This window comes from Varanus komodoensis, unplaced genomic scaffold, assembly GCF_004798865.1.
Source record: "Varanus komodoensis strain SLA01 unplaced genomic scaffold, ASM479886v1 scaffold101, whole genome shotgun sequence".
In the NCBI taxonomy this organism is placed as follows: domain Eukaryota; kingdom Metazoa; phylum Chordata; class Lepidosauria; order Squamata; family Varanidae; genus Varanus; species Varanus komodoensis.
Window position 1 is genome coordinate 392,037 of NW_025335275.1, and position 19,902 is coordinate 411,938.

The 19,902-nt window shown below is 44.1% G+C and overlaps 2 protein-coding genes across 7 annotated transcripts in view; one reads left to right on the forward strand and one right to left on the reverse strand.

Moving 5' to 3' along the window:
* Positions 1-344: 344 nt before the first annotated feature.
* On the reverse strand, positions 345-4,957 carry QTRT1 (queuine tRNA-ribosyltransferase catalytic subunit 1). The gene is made up of 3 exons (XM_044419295.1): positions 4,627-4,957; positions 2,357-2,425; positions 345-794 (listed from the first exon to the last, which is right to left on the reverse strand). The coding sequence occupies exons 1-3, from the start codon at positions 4,843-4,845 to the stop codon at positions 639-641; spliced, it is 444 nt and encodes a 147-aa protein (XP_044275230.1). The 5' UTR covers positions 4,846-4,957; the 3' UTR covers positions 345-638.
* A 7,268-nt stretch (positions 4,958-12,225) lies between these two features.
* LOC123017754 (dynamin-2) overlaps positions 12,226-19,902 on the forward strand; it is a 103,284-nt gene continuing 95,607 nt past the window's right edge. For all 6 annotated transcript variants that reach the window (XR_006413662.1, XM_044419298.1, XM_044419299.1 and 3 more), the window contains exon 1: positions 12,226-12,484. Coding sequence is in view for 5 of the 6 variants with exons in the window: in XM_044419298.1 (XP_044275233.1) it covers positions 12,324-12,484 (161 nt within the window). In the remaining variant the exon portion in view is untranslated. The remainder of the gene's footprint in view (positions 12,485-19,902) is intronic.

Below are 19,902 nucleotides of genomic sequence, written 5' to 3' on the forward strand. Positions count from 1 at the left end.
TTATGCTTGTTTGGACAACAAAGATTCTTAAGCTTTTATAAAATGATACGCTACTAAAATAAGGCGTTAGGAACCCAACGTTGAGTGTTCCCTGGAGAGTTGAAAGTTCAGTATGATTGCTCCTGTTTTGCCCCAGCCACATTAAAAGAGAATAGTAGTAGAGTTGGAAGGGCCCTATAAGGCCATCGAATCCAGCCCTCTGCTCTACTTCCACATGTGGTCACCCATCCAGCTGCAGGCCCTCACCTTTCCAGCTTAGCAAAGGTGACTTGACATGCTAGCTCGGTATATAGCTATGCAAGCAGGCATTGTTTTCATATAGACTATGGTGGACATGAGAACAATGAGTAGACACAAATCTTTTATTCTGCAGGCTTAAGAACAACGCGGGCACTGACATTAATCACAGGATTTTCAAGCCCCTTTAAATCCATTTTAGCTTTTCAATGAAGAGTCACTATTACCTAAAGAAATAAAAGAGTCACTGTAGAGGATACATTCATAAACACCTTAACTAATTTCTCCTGGTGCTCCACAAGTATTTGGCACTCCTAAGACAGTGGAGAAATAGCTGTTGGAAGAAATGAGATACACTGCTGTGAAGGAGGAGGAACCATCAGTCAGCTCCCCAGCTGGTACTACAGGGGATAGTTACCAAGCGCATTCTGTATTTCAATGGATTTCTCTGGAGTCAGCAAAATCTCCTTGCCATCATAAGGAGAACAGAAGTGTACTCCCTCCTCAGTCACTTGAGAGAGTGTTACCAGAGAGACCATCTGAAATCCACCACTGTCCTGCAGGAAGAGATTATATGATGAAAAGAACTGAAAGACAGAGAAGTGGCCTGCTCTAATACATTGGTCCCCCAAATCCTTGGGGGAGCTTAGTTTCATATAACCGAGCAAGTTCTTTTAATCTCAGACTGTTGGGAAAAGTCTGAATTAAAAGAACACCTTTGTGTCGCAGCTGTATTTATCTGATCCACAGCAATGCTACATTGAGACAATCTGTGTTCTTTCAACCCTCCAGCAGCAAGTAAAACTCCTTCTTATTTCTCTTCCTGTTGAGGCAAATAGCTCAATTTGCCCACAGCCACAGGGAAAGCCTTGTGGCAGAATAAGACGCAGTTCTCAGTCCTAACAGAAGTCAAACAGCAATGTATATTGTTTAGTGTAGCACTATTCCTTTTCCTGACTTCCATAAAGCCATCCCTGATGGACTGTGGGAATATGTGAGAAGGATCTTGGAATTGTTGTAGATCACAAGTTGAATATGAGCTAACAAGGGGATGTGGGTGCCAAAAGAATGCAATATAGTCCAAATGCTGTACTGGGCTGCATTAATAGAAGTACATCTTGCAAATCATGTGAGATTCTGGTTCTCCACTATCTGGCACTAGTTAGACCCCATTCCAAGTACTGTGTCCAGTTCTTCAAAAAAGATGCAGAAAAACTGGGAAAAGTTCAGAGGAGGGCAACCAAGATCATCACAGGGCTGGAAGCAAAGCCTTGTGAGGAGAGATTGAAAGAACTCAGCATGTTTAGCATGGAGAAGACAAGACTGAAGGGAGATATGATAGCACTCTTCTAGTACTTGAAAGATCGTCACACACAAGAAGGCCAGGGCCTCTTCTCCATCATCCCAGACTGCAGGACACAGAACAATGGGCTCAAGTTATGGGAAGCCAGATTCCAGCTAAGCATCTGGAAAAATTTCCTGAATGTTAGCACAATGGGAGCAATTAGCTAAGGTGGTTGTGGGGGCATTGAAGAGGCAGCTGGACAGCCACCTGTCATCTTGTAGTCCTGCACTAAGCAGGGGGTTGGACGCAATGGCCTCATGGGCCCCTTGTAACTCGACTGTTCTATGGTTCTCAACACCTTCAGCAAACGAAACTTTTCAAAAGGAAAGGGAGTATGCACTTTGCTACAGTCTTACAGCAGTCCTGTAAGATCTAAAAAGAGCCTGGATATGGAACATTTTAACAAGCCCTGCCCTGCATATGCAGATTTCCAATGCAAAGCTCTTCTTTTAACTGATGCAAGCTGTTCATATTTGGCATAAGACTTACCTAGTTCGGGTAATGATTTTCTATGCAATAACTTAGCTGCCAAGGAACAATAAGCATTTAACCATATCCCTGCTTCCCCAGATTTCATCTCAAATTCAGAGTCTGCTAAATGTCTTCTCAGGGTTTACCAAGCGCTTCCACACACACAACAGTGAATTACACTTGACAAAAGGATAATCTCTGTGCTCTCCTGGTTGGAGGCCTTCACTTCCATGTCTGCCACATAGGAAATTGCTTCTGGTTTCTGCCAGGGAAAAGCTTGGTTCCACTGACTTTCATTCTTACCGTTAGTAGGTTTTGTGGCCAGTTCATAAAGCCGTGGAGCCCACCAGCTTTTTTAATAAGCTCAGGTCCCTAGAGCAAAGAAAAAGAACAGCATCAGTCCTGCCCAGCACCAAAGAACCACACCATTCTCACAGGTCATACCAGCATGAATTCAGAGCATGGTCATCGACCACAGTATCCTTTCGGTAGAGCAAGGTCATTATAACCATTCAGACATCCCAGATTCAGCTGCCAGCAGAATCCAATAGCCAATGTTCCCAATGAATAAGAAAGTATCTGGTTTGAATCTTACCTCTGCTATAAAGTTATGATGATCTGGGGGCAAGCCAGTCTTTCTCAGCAACAGTCATCCAGGGGCAATATAGGGATACTGCTATCTTACACCAATGTTAGACAGTATACAAAAACAATATTTGTGCAAGGTGTTTTTATTCTCTAAAGTACAATGTAAATGATAGCTATTCTTTTCTGTTTGTGATAACTGTTAACTACAACAGTTATAACATGTTAACTGCAAGTCCCTTACAAGGCACTGACGTACATGCTGACAGTGGGAAGATGCAGAATTGCTCATAACAGGAGAATCTGATGTGGAATTTGGGAACAGGAATAGGTGGCAGGTGAGGATGAAACAGAACCATTATACAGCCCGTGTTTCAGCAGCTGATCAGAGCAGAGGAGCTGGTTACATTCACAAGAGCAAGGTAATTCAAATCACAAGACTATTCTCACATGAGATGCCAGCTTCCACCCCAATTATGGCAAAATGATTGAGGGCCAGGACAAGGGCAAGCAACAAGGCCTGGTAGACGTGTGCTGCCTACTAAGACTGGACTTCCTCGACAAGGGTAAAGGAAAGCTATTTCCTCTCCCTGTTCCCAAAATCTTGATCCCTTCTGAGGCAGTGGAGACAAGTTATTAGAGGGCACAAAGCTGTACTCCAATAGAATTTACCACTGGAAGGCTTGGGGTAGGTTTTATTTGTAATCAGTCTGATTTCCCTATTTCACTTTGAAATACTTTCTCCCAGTTACCTTTCTTGGTCACTACCTAGGGCCTTTTGGTGTTTGTTCTGTATTGCTGGGCAAGTTTACCAGCCTCTTCCATCAGAACACACACTTTCCGTTTATGGCACCATGGCATTGGTTGTAGGGATTTCCTGGATCATCAAGGCACAGGCAGGGCATGGGAGCAGAAGACCCTTTAATCCATTCCAAATTCAGGATCTTATTTTCCTTGGCTTACAAGGAAACCAAGAATGACCACAGCAAACTCCCCTTGGTAGAGGTTTGTATTCAGTGATGAAGTTCTCAGAAAGAGGTACTGCAGCCAAGCTTGCTTAAAGCTTGCCCTTTGGGCCTCAGCTACTCAATGCTGGGAGGAAGACATTCTACACATGCTGGGGGGGGGGATCCTATTTATAATGTGCCTATGGATGTGCCTTCCCCCAGGTGGAAATGAAAACTATGGAGAGAAATGAATGGACAAATCCAGGATTTGAACATAGATATGAATTAGCATCAGCAGTCCATCCCCAAACAAACAACAGTGGAGTTCATGGTCTTTCAGATTCAGCTCTTCTCTTCTGTGAAACATTTGGCCTGTTTGTTGCTAACATCTAAAACAACTCTAGAAATGCAGATTTCCCATGCCAGTACATCCCATCATCCTCTATTCTGAAAGCTGAAATGGTGAATTTTGGCAAGCCAGAAGTATAGTCCAGTATTAATATTTTACAATGGATGACCTTTATGAGAGCCTTGAAATATGGTTCAGCGTTCATAGCCACATGTCAAAGATAGGGCTGAGAGTGTTTTCAAGCCAATTTTTCCCCCTCCCATACACAATACCTCTCCAGTTGCAGCAAACAAAGCACTTTAAATAAACCATCCCCGCTACAGATACAAACCTAGTGCTTAACTGCGGTACTGCTTCGAACACTATTGTCTTCAACACATACATGTGACCCTGTCAAATGTCTAAAAAGTCGCCTAAGCACTCTCCCAAAACTTAAAACGTTCACATGCAACTGAAGTAGAACAAGAAGAAACCCTCCCTTTTGTATCCTTTTAAAGTGCTTTTATGACGGTCCTCATACATATAGTCAGTAAACCAAGATCGCCCTCGCCTTGTAGTGTTACCAAACGAGAAGGCAGGACACAAAGCAAAAGGGAAGAGATCAAGGCAGCTCGGCCCCGCTCAAATGCCCCGATGTCTCCGTCCGACAAATTAACAAGCCCACCAGGAGCGGGCCGAGGGGCTAGACTCACCGGGCGCATGCCCAGATGGTAGGTGTTGCCCAAGCACAGGCGGCATCCGAGCGCCTCCAGCTGCGTTGCGGTGAGGCCCTTCATGGTTCCCTGCGTGCCCACCGGCATAAAGACCGGGCTCTCCACAGTGCCGTGCGGCAGCCGCAGCTCGCAAGCGCGCGCTTTGGTGCGCCCGCATTCGGCCACGACGCGCAGCGCCAGAGCCGCCGCCGCCGCCATCGCCACCACGCTCCCGGGCGCCGGTCGTCACGCGGCCGCTGCCCCCCAAGGGCGGGGCGAAGAGCGGAGAGGCCCCGCGGCGCCAGTCTGCGCTCCGCCATATCCTCCTCCAAGAGCCGCCCCTCGACCCAGCGGCGTCATCGCCCGGACGCTCCTTGCAGACGTAGAGAAAAGAAAAACTTAGAGAGGCGGTGGGTGCACGATTCTTGAACTTTCGGTAGTGACTTCTCGGCCGAGTATTTGTGACCCTATCGGAGGGCTGCTGCTATTGGGCTATTTGGAGCGCGGCTCTGCCCTTTCAGAGGCTTAAACGTGAAAGCGCCTTAGCAGGGATGCCCTTACGTTTAGCTGCAGCACTGTGGCTGGCAGCTCGGCAAATCCATCGGGAAAAAATTCTGCCTATCTTGCTTTTTTTTAAAGTCACCGGAACTTCCCTCTAAAAAAGAATGGTCGCCCCATTAGAAAATATGTGGTTATAAAGACGCACGACAGAAACGGAGCAGCCTCGCCTGAGAGAACACCCATTTGTTCCTGAAGTTGTTTTGCATCCCTGTCTCTGTCAAAAATCTTTCGCTTCTGAGCCAACTCTTTATTTCTCAAACCTATATTGGTAGAATGAGGCCTGTTTTCATTTTTTGTGGCTGTCCCACAGTGTAGTATCCTCTTCCACCCACAAGTAGAAAAATTACTTGAGGCTAAATGGTTGAAAGTGAACTTCATTAAAATATTAAACAGAAAAAAACAGAGCAACCTGTCTTGAGTGAGTTCTGTGTGAGCAAAGTCAAGGATGCATGGCCCCATCCTGAATACAGGTTCCTTGGTGGGAAGGACAACTCCTTAATGGCCTGGATTCACTCATCAACAGAAGGTAGGCCCGCTCCTTGCTCTGGCAACAACTTGGTAGTGGGACTCTCACATTCACCCATCAAACTTTATGGACCTTAAACCATTTTTAAAAAGAAAAACGAAACAAAACAGCTCTTAGTGTTCCATTACATCCAACTGTGAGCAGTGGATTTACCTCTCCACGGGAGAATTTGTTGAAAAATCAACGTCAGACGGCACGACTCCAAGCAGCACTAGTTTATTAAATACATTTTGCAAAATCGGTGTCCCAAGCAAGTAGGCACACCAAGCACAGCTCGCCATTCTTTTTTATTCCCTATCCCCATCCACAAAAAGCCTCCCCTTTTTCCCCATATGCTGGGTACTGGAAGGTTCACAGTCTTTCCATCCGCCTACTTCATGCAATTCCTGCCTCATGCCATTGCCATCTACATACATTGCATGTGCATTATAATTAGCCCATTGTCTATTCAGGGTGTGTGAGTTAATATTCATCAACCTATTATGCCTATGTGCTTATAACTACAAGTTCACTAGTTCACTCCTCTCCGACTTCATCTTGCCCTATGACCACCTATCTCATAAAACTACTGGGAGGATGAGATAGGAAGTAGCAAACTTTCTTTCAGTCCTGGACCTGGTGCTCTTCAACATCTTTATTAATGATTTAGATGAGGAAGTACAAGGAAAGATAATCAAATTCTCAGATGATACAAACTGGGCGGAATAGCAAGCACCCTAGAAGACAGAATGAAGATCCAGGGCAATCTTGATGTACACTGGGCTGAAAGCAATAGAATGAGATTCAGTAAGGACACGTGCCATGTCCTCTACCAAGGAAAAAGAAAATGAAGGTGTCAGAATCCCAGAATCTCAATTTGAGAAGAGGGAATAAAACTCAGGTTCGTGGAAAAGACCAAGCGTCCAAATCATCTGAGGCTTTGTTGTATTTACCCCAAGGTTCCTGCGGTACTCGCGATAATGCATGCATTACCGGGCAAGCAGAGGTGAACTCTGCTGCAAAGCTTCAATACCATTACAGGGCATTTATGGGTACACAGGTACAGGGCAATCGATGACAGAATGCAGAGATTACAATAAGATTCTGAGGTCATCACATACAGAACAGATAAAGGAATGTCAGTCAATCATACAGTAACAATGAGATCACAATATTTCTAATTGCCTGTATTGACACTTTAGTTCAGTAGCTTGAACCCATCTCCAGGTCTGCTTAGACATGTAAATTCAAGCTACTGAAACTATGCATGAACTCAAGACTCTTATCTACTCTAGATATTCTGAATTGGCCAGGGCACATGGAGTCTCTGGGCTATCAAAAGATACTTCCTTGTAAACTGAATTTCAACAATGACTATTTAATCATTGTGAAGGTATACAATGTAAATTTGGACTAAATGGCCTGTGTACTGTAGCTTACAGCTAAAGGTGAGAGAAAGGAGTAGGGAAATGCCATTTTAAACAGTGACAGCTTGGTTTTGAGAAGGAAGACAGGATTTGATTCCACAATGCAAAAAGCACACAGAAGTAATGTTTTTCTGACAGGATTTATCCAAATTTTCCCAACAAAGGCATCTATACAAGATGGGGAATATGTAGCTCAACAGACCTGAACAAGAAAAAGATCTTGAAGTAATTGTGGACAATAGGCTAAACATGAGCCAACAATGCAATGCAGCTGCCAAAAGGGCAAATGCTATTTTGGGATGCATTAACAGAAGTATTACTTGCAAATCATGAGAATCAGTAGTTCCTCTATTCTCTTCACTAGTCAGACCTCACCTGGAATACTGTATCCAGTTGTGGACACCAAGATTTAAGAAAGATGCAGATAAATTAGAAAGGGTCCAGCAGAGGGCAACAAAAGTTTGGAAACACTGCCCTCTGAGGAGAGACTGAGGGAACTGGGCATGTTCAGCCTTGAGAAGAGAAGTCTGAGTGGGGACATGATGTCCCTCTATAAGTACCTCAAAGGCTGCCACAAAGAGGAAGGTCAAGATCTCTTCTTACTAATGCCAGAATGTAGGGCACGGAATAATCAATTCAAGCTGCGGCAACCCAGATTCAGGCTGGTCATCAGGAAAAACTTCCTCACTGTCAGAACAATACAACAGTGGGACCAGCTGCCTGGAGAGGTGGTGGGCTCTCCCACACTAGAGACATTCAAAAAGAAACTGGACAGTCATCTGAGTGGTGTAACATGGTGTCCTGCAGCAGTAGGGGGTTGGACTCGATGGCCTTCATGGCCCCTTCCAGCTCTTCTATGATTCAAGTCAATTATCTTTTTCTCCCCCTCCACATTCCTTCAGACAGGCTTCATGGCTCGATTAATGGCCCCTCTGTTTCTCAGTCACTATGTTACTCTTTTTTTTCAAGTTAAGTTGCCCCTCTTGTGTGAATACAGGAATCAAAACTTATTCTTAATTTATCTCAATTTCCTTCTTTCACTGAGTGAATAACAAGTCAATGTTATTTTACACAGTGCTGTTAACCAAAAACTAGAAATGAGGGCAGGCATAAATAGCTTTATTTACTAAACATTTTATCCCACATTTTCCATGCACTGCACCACTCACAGGACCATCTGCCAATATATGGCCGCTGAGAGCCTGAAACTGACAAGAAAGTTTTAGGCAGTTTAAGAACGACATCTCGACCTGATCAGGAAACCATGTTGTATTAGATATGGCATTTCAACCTTGTCTGAAGCTGCAAGAACAGAGAATCTGGGAAGGAAGAGAAAGCACGGGGATCATGCATGCTGGACCAGTGTGCAGTTTGAAGCTCCACGATTTAAGAGAGATGCAGAGAAACTGGAAAAGGTTCAGAGGAGAGCAACAAGGATGGTACCTCACTGCAGAAGCTGGACTAGTTGGACCTCAGACAATGGGACAGTTGGAGTGACAAAAGGAATGGTTAATTTCAGAAAGAAACAGCCTCAGTAGTACCTTTTCATATCCTGACACGGCTGTTAATAAATGTGTTGCCAGGCAGAGAGGGAACAGGTGATAAACAGTTTCTCAGACACCATCTTGCAATAACTCTTTCAGCTGAGACACAGGGAATATGGGCGCGATCGCGGGCGCAATCATGCAGGGAAGGCAGGCGTGATTGCAGCCATCTCCCCACTGAGTACGCCTGCGCTGGCTCAGAGCTTTTGGACTCGCTTGGAGATCATTTTCTCTGCACGAGTCCAAAAGCTCTGAGGCGGGCCAGATAAAGGAACATGGTGGGCCATATCCAGCTCGCGGGCCCTAGTTTGACTACCCATGACCTAGATGTTTGAGCTAGAGAGGACTGTGCTTTCAGCAGAGCTATCATTGCCTCGTTATTTCGTTGAGGAACATCATCCTCCTCCTTGAGGTAAGCTTGCCTGTCGCCCACATGTGTGATGCACAGAGAGACCACGAAGAATAAAGGTGACCACTTGAAGAATGACAGTTCCAGGTAAGGAGATCTGCCTTTTATTGAAAATTGCAAAAAAACCTAAACGTATAAATTGGCTGTACATGGTGACTGTGGCAGCTGGTCCTGACTGGAGATAGGCTCACTCTGTATTGTTTGTGGCACCTACAATAAAGAGTCTTTTAAAATATAAAACGACTTGCTGATGTTGCCTTTCTCTCTCACTGTCAGACAATGTCCTCAACACCTCAGTGAGTCTTATGCTCATCCACAGTTGTAGGTTTGTGGAGAGAAGATCCTATGAAGAAGGAATGGAGATGCACTGCAGTCATGACAGTTAAAAGGAAGGAATTTTTCTCACAGCACAGATTTAAACAATGAAATTTGCTGCCATGTGGTTGCCACTGACTTGGATGGCTTTCAAAGGGAATTAAACAAATTTATGAAGGATAAAGCTAGCAATGGCTACTAGTCAAGATTACTATATATATAGCTTGTTGTGAACTGTGCGGAATGCTTTGGCTGTTGGGTGGTACAGGTGGTGGTGGTGGTGGTGATGATGATGATAAACCTCCAGTCTCAGAAGTTACAACACTGATACTACTGCATATTAATTGCTAAGGAACATGAGCAGGAAGGTTGTTGTATTTTTGGGTGTTGCATCCTTTTGGGCTCTGCAGGCTTCCAGACAAAGAAATGGAATAACAATCCAGGTTTCTTCCTCTAAGCAGTATCAGTCTCATCAGCATTTCTTTGCTTAATGATCTTTATAGTGCCACATAAGTCTCTGAGCATACGCAAAATGGAGTGTTGAACCCTATTCATTTCCCAAAGCTCTCCTTATGAGCCCTTCTGTGCCGCACCCCTGGAGGAGGCATGCTATAAAAATGGGCACACCTTCATTCCTCCTGTTGTGGCCCTAACTGGACTTCACTTTGGTGCTGGCAGCTAGCCACCGGGTCCATCTCCTCAAGGGCTGGGGGGGGGGGGGTCCATTGGAGGAGCTTCCCCTGTCAATGACCCTTCCCTCAGGCTGTGACTCCCCAACATTTCCAGCGTCAGATTGATCTGCCTCCCACCTGCCCTTAGGCTAATCTAAGAGAGAAGAAATATCTATGTCAATTCTATATTCCCAATAAGAGCTTTGAAAATGTGCATGTGTTCTGTGCTTCCCAATTTCCTGAGTGGTAGGAAGAGTTTTGTTCTTGTTGTGAGAAGGAGCAGTCTTTTACAGAGACAAGTTTCCGGTGAGAATGGTGCACCATCAACTTGTAATGCTTTTGTAATATATACACATATATAGACAAGATGTGAAGCAACTGTATGCCCTTCGAGCCCACGAGGTTGCTGTTACTTCCTCCACCTCTTCTGCTTTTGCTTCTTGGATTTTTATACCACCTTTAACAGTTTCCAGGGCATTTTGCAGGAATACAAACAAAACAATATAGCAAACCCTAAAAATCCAATGCAGTCTTAACGTAATATTATGGCACCTGGTAAAAGCAGCATTTAAAAGAAATTAAAACAGGTTAAATGCCTAACAGAAGAAGGTGTTCATTTGGATGTCCCCTTTCTCGGACTGTGAGCCCCCCAACATTCTCAGACTTGGGTTGATTTCTTTCCCCACCTGCCCTTGGGCTAATCTCTCCCACTGCTACTTCCCGTAGAATCCCAGGACTTTAAACTGCAGCTGGAGACTGCACCATTTCAAGAACAGTCTCACCCTCATAATCAGAAATTGTATCATCTGTGCAAGGAGTCTCCCATAAGCTCTCTGAGGTTTGACCGGATGTATGTGCATGACACCTTGTATCATCTACAGAATCATAGAATAGTAGAATTGGAAGGGGCCAGAGGGCCCTCCACTCAGGGCAGGAATCCAAGTTAACCCATCCTTCTCAGATGGCTGCCCAATTGCATCTTGCATGTCTCTAATGTGGGAGAGCCCACAACCTCCTTAGGTAATTGTTTCCGTTGTTATACTGCTCTAACAGCCAGAATCTTGGCGGAATCTGGCTTTATGTAACCTTGACCCCATTGTTCCATGTCCTGCACGCTGGGATGACCAAGAAGAGATCCTGGACTTCCTGTTTGTGACCGCGGGCGTGCGGGGTGGGGGAAAGCGGGCACAGGCACCCTCGGGCAGGGAACATGGGGGCAACCTCGGCCATCTCCCTCCCCCCCCCCCCCCCCCCCGAGCATGAGCATGGCCATCTCCCCCCTCAGCACCACCGCGATTGCGCTCATGCAGGTAAGACGGACACGCTCGGGATCGTCACCCGATGGAGAGCTCACAACCTGTGGCAAAATTTTTATGAAATTTTTGTTCGCAACCCGATTTGGTTGTGAACTGAGGCGTTCATGAGCCGAGGTACCACTGTAAATCCCTGGTGAAATATATAGGCTGTTTTAACTGCCTTTAGACATGGGGAATTGGATTGTAATATATAAAAATTAAAATATAAAATTACATTCATAAATTACTACACCCAGTTCCCCTTTCCAAAATACAATTAGGAATAGGTATGTAATTGAGATTTTTTTTAAAAAGCGTATGGAATCTTTTTCAGAGTCTCTTCCTAAATGCAATGCAGAAAAATACTTGAAAGGAACTATATTTTTAGCAGGAAAAGTACTGACCTAAGAAGGGAAAGATATGACCTCATGTTCACGTGAAAAATACACTCAAAAACTTAATATTAGTTAAGCGATTGGCTCTTCGTTTCGTGTGACAAAAATTCTGTCCAATCACAAGCGAATACAGTGTGGCGGGTGGAGCCGGGGGTTTGTTAGATGACTTTTTTAAAGAGACGGATAGGACGTTTACCAATTACAAAGCAACAATGTGGTATAGGGCGGGAATTATACTGTATGACCGATCTCCGAAGGTCTCCGTTGGCTGGATAAGGAACCGAGGGCTGACCGAACGACAGGTCGAATTGGAATCCAGACCGGAAATAGGCATTAGCCTATCACTATGAGCTTTTGGCAGATTCGCTTTCTCTATTGGCCTTGGCTAGGAAATGACAGCTTTAAAGAGCAATAGCGATTGCCATTGACACAAGCAGGGCGGGTCGAAGAGTAGAGCGGGGTGTCGCTGGGGCCGGATGAGGAAAATCCGAGGGGGAAGTTTGGTGGTTGTTGCCTGGGGTCGTGAGGGGAAGAGGAGGCGTGTGGGGGGATCTGCCCCCCTTTAGTCCGTTTCAATGGGCAACCGAGGAATGGAGGAGCTGATTCCGTTGGTGAACAAGCTGCAGGATGCTTTCAGCTCTATCGGGCAGAGCTGCCACCTCGACCTGCCGCAGATCGCCGTGGTGGGCGGCCAGAGCGCGGGGAAGAGCTCCGTCCTCGAAAACTTCGTCGGCCGGTCAGTCACTCAGACAGCTCGCTCCGGGCGAGGGAAATGAAGGGGAAGAGGGTGTCTGAGGCGCGAACTGGGTAGGCAGATTCGGGCAGAGTGGCTTCTAGTACCCTGCGCACTCTGCGGAAAGGCCTTCCGTGACTGTCGTGCGCACCATTCCGGCAATTTTGGAACCGCTTCTGACAGAGCGACAGCGGTCTCGGCGTAAGCGCTGTCTGTGAATAACTTCCTTTTCCAAAGTGTATCCTGTTCCGTGAATGCCGAATTTTACGCCATCTGCGCTGGCTGGGCAAGAGGCGTAAATAGAGTCCTATGAAAGGCTGTAGTCTTAGCTGGAGGAGGGGAGCAATTGTGACTTGTTACGGCGAGCTTGTGAATGGCGAAGTGTGATGTTTCTGTGTCCGCGAATGATCTGGCAGGGAATTTAGCTTGCGCTTGTCTCTACGGCCCGATGGAGATGGGTGAGAGGTTCCCAAGGAGTTCACACAATGCCCCCTCTCCTCTTACTTCGTTGGGCTTGTCCAGAGCTAATTGCAGGGTGGTGTCGAAAGGAGCATAGCGACCTTTGTGCTCCCATCCTTGCTTTATTCAGCAGGCGTGGCTTCTCCCCCCCCCCCGCCCCCCGTAGACATTGACCTCGATTGCACCCTGTACGTTCATCATTTAATGCCATTCAGCTGAAGTGTGAATGAATCCCACTAACAGTACTAGATCTTTTGTCATTGGTGTTATGTCTCAGGCTGGCTTCACTCATACATGTTTGATGTTGCAGTTGTCAGGGCACTGATAGGAATGTATGGAGCAGCCTCTCTTACATGAAATCTCAAATTCCCACTTTCTTAGAGGTGGTGTTGTATGAGGACAGTCTCAAATGAGTAGACCAAGGATAGACAACCAAGTGCCATAATTTGGAGTACAACCCCCTTGTCTGAACTTTGGTATCTCTGTCACCTATGCCAGCCTTCCTGAGGTGCCCTTATTGCTTGCCCACCTGTGGAAGTACAGCCTAGTGAGGCCCCAAACCTCTAGAATGGGTTCTTAGTGAGGGGAGGTCTATCAGACCTCATGACTGTAGGCTTTCAAGAAGGCTTTGAAAACTGACATGTTGCTCTATTTCTTTATCAGATTGTTTTGCTCCGTGGCAGTGATTATGCTGGTAGTTTTTTTTTTTTAAGTAATGTTTTGTTGCTGGTGTCTGTTGTTAATGTTTGTTGCCTTATTATTGTTTGGTCTTTTAATATAGGAATTTTAATGCATACCTTGCTTTGGAAGGCTCTGAAAGATGATCTCAAAATATTTTAAATAATAAATAAGTATGCTGGTTAGGGAAGTGGGAATTACAGTCCAAAAATATCAGCAGGCTATTTAACCCTGGACTAGACTGCGATGTGTGATGTACCTGAGCAAGATATGTCCTCATTAAAACCTGCTTTAAGGAGAAGTAAAAGGATGGGAGAAGTTATGACTGCTGTGCTTCTTTGTAGTTCTGTGGACAGAGAAGTAATGTTAAGTTGGTCTTCCACCTGTGCACTTTTGTGCCAAGAGGAAGAGTTAGAGGTAAACCTGACAAGCCAATCGTCCTTAGTAAAATGAGTTAAAGACTCTGGCCTGAATTATTTGTTCCATTTGCTATTTTGTCTTTAAGGTTTAAGGCAATGTGTAATACAACATATAAACGACATATAAAACGAAGATAAAGCAATATATGCCACCAAACTGATTGCTTCTCCCTTTCCACTCTGTCTCCAGTGCATATTTATCAGCTGAGTATTGATTGCAAGCCACTGGAATATAGGATGCTCTGGTGTGGTCAAAGATACTATTATGACAGGCGTCTTACTCCATTTTACAAAATTTACCTGATAATCTATGGGAAGTAAGGTGTTTTATCAGACAAACTTCAGATAGGTGGTAATGATGGTCATAACACACAATACAGATCTAATATATTTTCATTATGTTTGATTCTGCAGCAGCTGAGATAATGAGATTTTTTTCCCTCCAGGGATTATAATGTTTAAACCATTTCCTGAAAAGTAGTGTTCTTTTTCCTTACCAGAGGGCCCTTCATATTGTATCTGCTTTGTCTTTACAACTTGCCACTTGGGAATTGTTGTTTAAGGTGTGGTTAGGAAACCTTAGTCAAAGGTTGTTTTCTTCCACTCATTACTGTATGAGGAAAATGTTGATGGAACGTGATTGTGACAGAAAAGGTCACTTGGTTAAGTTTTCAGTCTGAATATACTGGGCACACACTGATTTTGAATAGGTTAAAACACATTTAATTAAAAAGTATATCTAAATAAATCTTTACCTAAATATATCAACCCCTAGCAATAGCTTGACCACCATCCTAAGTGTGTATTTTGATCTGATATTGATATTCCAGAATGCTTTAATCACACTTAATGTATTTTCTATTGCATTTGGATCTCTTGGAGAGGCAGCTCTACGTGCTGCCCTTCCCAAGGTTGTATGGGCTGTTGCCATAAATGTCTGGCTCCCATTCAGTTTTTGTTATAATTGTGCTATTTCTGTGTGTCACCATACATTATATATTACCATAATTGTATGCAAAGTGGTTCCTTATTTGTAGAAAAGGAGTTTATTAAAATTACTGTGTTGTATGATGTACCATCCAGACCTCTGATATGTATTAAACTGGGCTGCTATTTTACACACAGATGGTACTCTGGAAATTTTACAGGTTCTGTGTGTAAGGCCAGTTTATAACTGTTCCATTGTGAGATAGATTCATTGCTCTGTTCTCAGTTGCCTGTTCTGTTTCTTTTCCCTCTTAAGTTGTGAGAATGGAAACATACAATCCAAACTCATCTTGAAGCAAAAAGTCACAATGCACAGAATTGTAGTTCTTTTGGTACTTTAAAATATTGTTATGGACTAGATCACTTCCTTGTCGTGGCGAAGGGGCTTGTGTAGCTCAATGAAGCTATGAGCTATGCCTTGCAGGGGCACCCAAGACTGACAGGTCATAGCAGAGAGCTCTGACAAAAGGTGATCCACTGGAGAAGGAAATGGCAACCCACTCCAGTATCCTTGCCATGAAAACCCTATGGACAGTCCCAAAAGGCAAAAAGATATGATGCCAGAACATGAGCCCCTCAGGTCGGAAGGTGTCCAGTGTGCTGCTGCTGAAGAGCAGAGGGCTAGTGCTAGTAGCACCAGAAAGAATGAAGCAACTGGGTCAAAGCTGAAGGGACACTCAGCTGCGGATGTATCTGGTGGTGAAAGGAAAGTCCGATGCTGTAAAGAACAATACTCCTTAGGAACCTGGAGTGTAAGATCTATGAATCAAGGTAAGCTGGATGTGATCAAACACAAGATGACAAGACTGAACATTCACATCTTGGGAATCAGTGAACTAAAATGGACAGGAATGGGTGAATATAATTCAGATGCCCATCAGGTATATACTGTGGACAAGAATCCCTCAGAAGAAGTGGAGTAGTCTTCAAAGTCAATAAAAGTAGGAAAAGCAGTATTGGGATACAATCTCCAAAATGACAGAATGATTGAATCCAAGGCAAACCATTCAACATCACAGTAGTCCAACTCTATGCCCCAACCACTGATGCTGAAGAGGCTGCAGTTGTCCAGTTCTATGAAGGTCTGCAACACCTTCTAGAAATAACACCAAAAAATGATGTCCATATCATCATGGGGGATTGGAATGCTAAAGTAGGAAGCCAAGATATAACTGGAATAACAGTCAAAGTTTGTGTGTAGTCTTGGGTCAATCAGAAAGTGAAACTGTAATTTAGATAAACAAACTGTAGTTTCATGTTATGTCAGAACCCAGCCAAAGTGCTATGTCCAATACAGCTGCTAGCAAAATCTAAAAAGCAGCAATGAATAAAATAAATTATCTTTAAAACTATTTTAAGAGCTTATAGTAACGACAGCAGCAATGACAACACCAGAGAGCAATGGGTTTGTCCACTGTCCTAGGTTGGTAACTTAGAATAAAGAATTTCTTGAGAGAGGTTCTTCACCCTGGGGCCAAATGATGAATGTAAATAAGTATGTCTGATATGCCACCTGGATGTTATCTCTTATTGCATTTTGATCCTGCCCCCCTTCAAAGAATGCAGGGCCGTGTATATGGCTTATCCTGGAACACAGACATCCCCTATCATCACAACAGTCTGGTGTAGTACGTTAAACTAAAAGAACATGATTGCCCAAGATAACCTAGTGAAAGTAATAGTTGACTGCAGTTTTGAACCATGGTGACAATACATTTTGAACCTTGGAGACACTATATTATGTCCTTCAAAATCAGTCCTGGATATGCTGGCATATTGCAAGCCGTAGACATAAAAGAGTCTCTTTCGAGTAGTTATAAAATGAGCACACTTATACTGTGAGCTTCAGTCTTATTAATAAGCTAGCTAACATGTCACTTTCAAGCCAATAAGATCTTTTGTTTTTTTCTGAACAAAATGTTTCACATGTTCAATTAGATTATGGTCACACTATAAACTCAAGTAGCTATCTTTAAAAGACCCCTTTGAATAGAAATGTAGGCAGTTTTTAATTTATAATAGATTTGCTGATCCTTATCATATGTTTCAAAGCTCTTAAGCCTTCATAAGATGCCCTTCTAGAGGAGGCTGTTGCCGTCTTTTTCACACTCAGTTTACATCTGAAGGAACAGTTCCATGTTCTCTTTAATATGGACGCTTCCATTCTTACTTTGTGGCATTAGTGTTGTGCTTCAGATTGGCAATCTGAATGACGATGAGGCTGTTGTACTTTGGGCCACATCATGAAAAGGCAAGACTCACTGAAGGAGACAATAATGCTAGGAAAAGTCAAAGGCAGAAGAGATGGATTGTTTCCATAAAGGAAACCACAGCATTACATTTACAAGAGCTGAGCAGGGCTGTCAAGAGCAGGATATTTTGGAGGGCATTCATTTGTAGGGTCACCCCAAGTCAGAACATATGACAACAATAATGCAGCTCACATATTACTGGTAGATTGCTTGGTCATATCATTCAAGAGGTTTTGACTTCCAGTGGTTTAAAACAGAGACAATAAGCATCTTCCCCACTCCTCAATTAGACTGTTAGACTTCCTGATCAGATGTAGGTTTGTACTTATATGCATAGGATCATTCCAGAGTGTTACTTGGGACACAACAGGTAAATAGCTTCATCTTCTAAACTCTCCAGTTTTTCATCTAGGGCTAGTTGATGGACCCAGATGTTCTAATAAAAAATAAAAGTAGAAACTGTAAGCTTGAGATATACCCACATTTTTCCATGTAACCCTCAATAATTTATTGACTCTTTTAAGTTTGGTAAGAAAAGGCAGCTGGCTGTATACTGATGAACTGTGTTTCTGCTCTGAAAGTGGAAAAAGAATAGTTACATGTGCTGCTTTTGGAATTTTGAGCCCCTCTTCAGAATGGGAAGGAAGCAGGTGAGGCTGTTTTTTTTCTTTTTTGATTTTAAAGAGTGGTTGTGGACAAAGTTCTACACTTTGAGGACAGATGTGCTGTCCTCCTTGTTTCCTGAAAGAAGGAGGGCAACAGTTATTTTGTCTATTTCCTTCACAAGCCAGTTGTCTGGTCCATTTTGAAATTATGGGGAGAAGAGAGAGATGACTCACATGATGATTGTAGGACACAGACATGTTATAAATAGGACAGTGTTCTGAAGGCTGGCTATGGAACAATCATTTTCCCTTTCAAGAAAGAGAGAATAGGAGTGTTCACACATGATGGTAAGCCATGTGTGAACATTCCCATTCTCTGTGCACAACCAACCTATGAATAACCAGTGGTGGGTTGGTTGTGCACAGAGCAACCCATGATATGCATGACAGTCAGGCTCACCATGGGTTTCCCTCCATTTCCCCTTCAGTCCTCAATAAGGGCATCTCTAGTTAGCCATGATGGGCTGCCATGCCATGCAAGTCCTGATAGTAACACTGTGCACCAGAGTTTGCAGAAACGGCTTATGGGCCATAGGACTGTGTTGTTTCCAGCCTTGTGAGCTCTGTAGACAAGAAAGAGAACTCAGAATAGAAAGGGAAAAGCCCTGCTGACATCTTTGTAAATATTCTTCTGTCGGGGTCCACCAAAATGGAAAAGAAAATTCTTCCCATGAAAGGCACAAGAGAGCCTTACCCATAGCTTTTGTAGCAGCCTAGTTTAATACAGAGGCAACTGTAGAAACTGTATACAAGGTGCAAATGGATGTTTTTAGTATTGGTTTGGGCAAAGTACCACGACATAATTGATGAATGTACATATGGCCGAGGAGAAAGTGTGCCCAGTTTATGGGGCAAAATGTGCTAAGTGGAGGAGGGAGATTCATGTGAGTGAGGTGGATGGTATGCAACTACTTCGTAAAGCTTTCTTTGAAGGTTAGTCTAAGGCAGAGGTCCTCAAACTTTTTAAACGGGCCCAGTTCACTGTCCCTCAGACTGTTGGGGGTTGGAATATAGTTTGAAAAAAACATGAACGAATTCCTATGCACACTGCACATTAAAAAATTAATTAAAATTAAAATTAATTAAAAGATTAAAAATGTTTGCTCTGCTCCCTCTGGCTGCAGCAGAAGCCCAAGATGAGGTGAGGAAGAGCATGTCCATATTCAAGGGACATAGCGACAACACAACCAAGGCACTAAGTATTTTGTGTAATGCAGCTGATGACTACAACTGACATTTACAAAGAATGAAACAAAAATACTAAGGATAAATACTGTTAATGCCACTCTTAGTATTTGAAACAAGTCAGCTCAGAACAATACACAATGCCTGTATTTGGATGCAGAGCTAATGACTACCATATTTTAGTGCAACCTTGCCAAAACTGGCCATGTCCAGTTGAGTTGAACTACAACTTCTATTGGCTATGCTGGTTGGGCATAATGGAAATTATAGTCACTGCTGCTTCGGTTCCAAGGGAGCAGGAGAGGGCGCAAGGAGAGAAGTAAGGGCTTCCTTCCGAGGCAAGGGATGGAGCCGCGGCTGGCTGAGTGGGGCACCTCCCGCCTCTCCCCACCACGGGAGGAAGAAGCATGGTGGCTGCTCGATGGCAGTGGCTTGCCCATAGAAGGCTGCAGCTCCCTCGCCTCTGCTGTCGAGCAGGTGTCCCCGGGCTCGGCAAGGTGGCCACAGCTTGGCCTGCAGCCCGGGGACGTGGCTCACATACTTATAAATGGATTTTAAAAGTTATACTTTTCTTACCTTCAATCCTATTTTAGCATTTTCATCTCTCTCTCTCTTTTGCCCCCCCTCTCTTCTGTTCCTGCTCTGTATTTCAGCTCTGTATATGTGTGCAATGGGTGGGGGGTGGGGGGGGGGAGAGCTGGCACACACACAGTTGAGCTGTTACAATTTGGCGTGTGCGCTGGCTCTGCTCAGTTTCAGAGAATGCCTGTACCGGC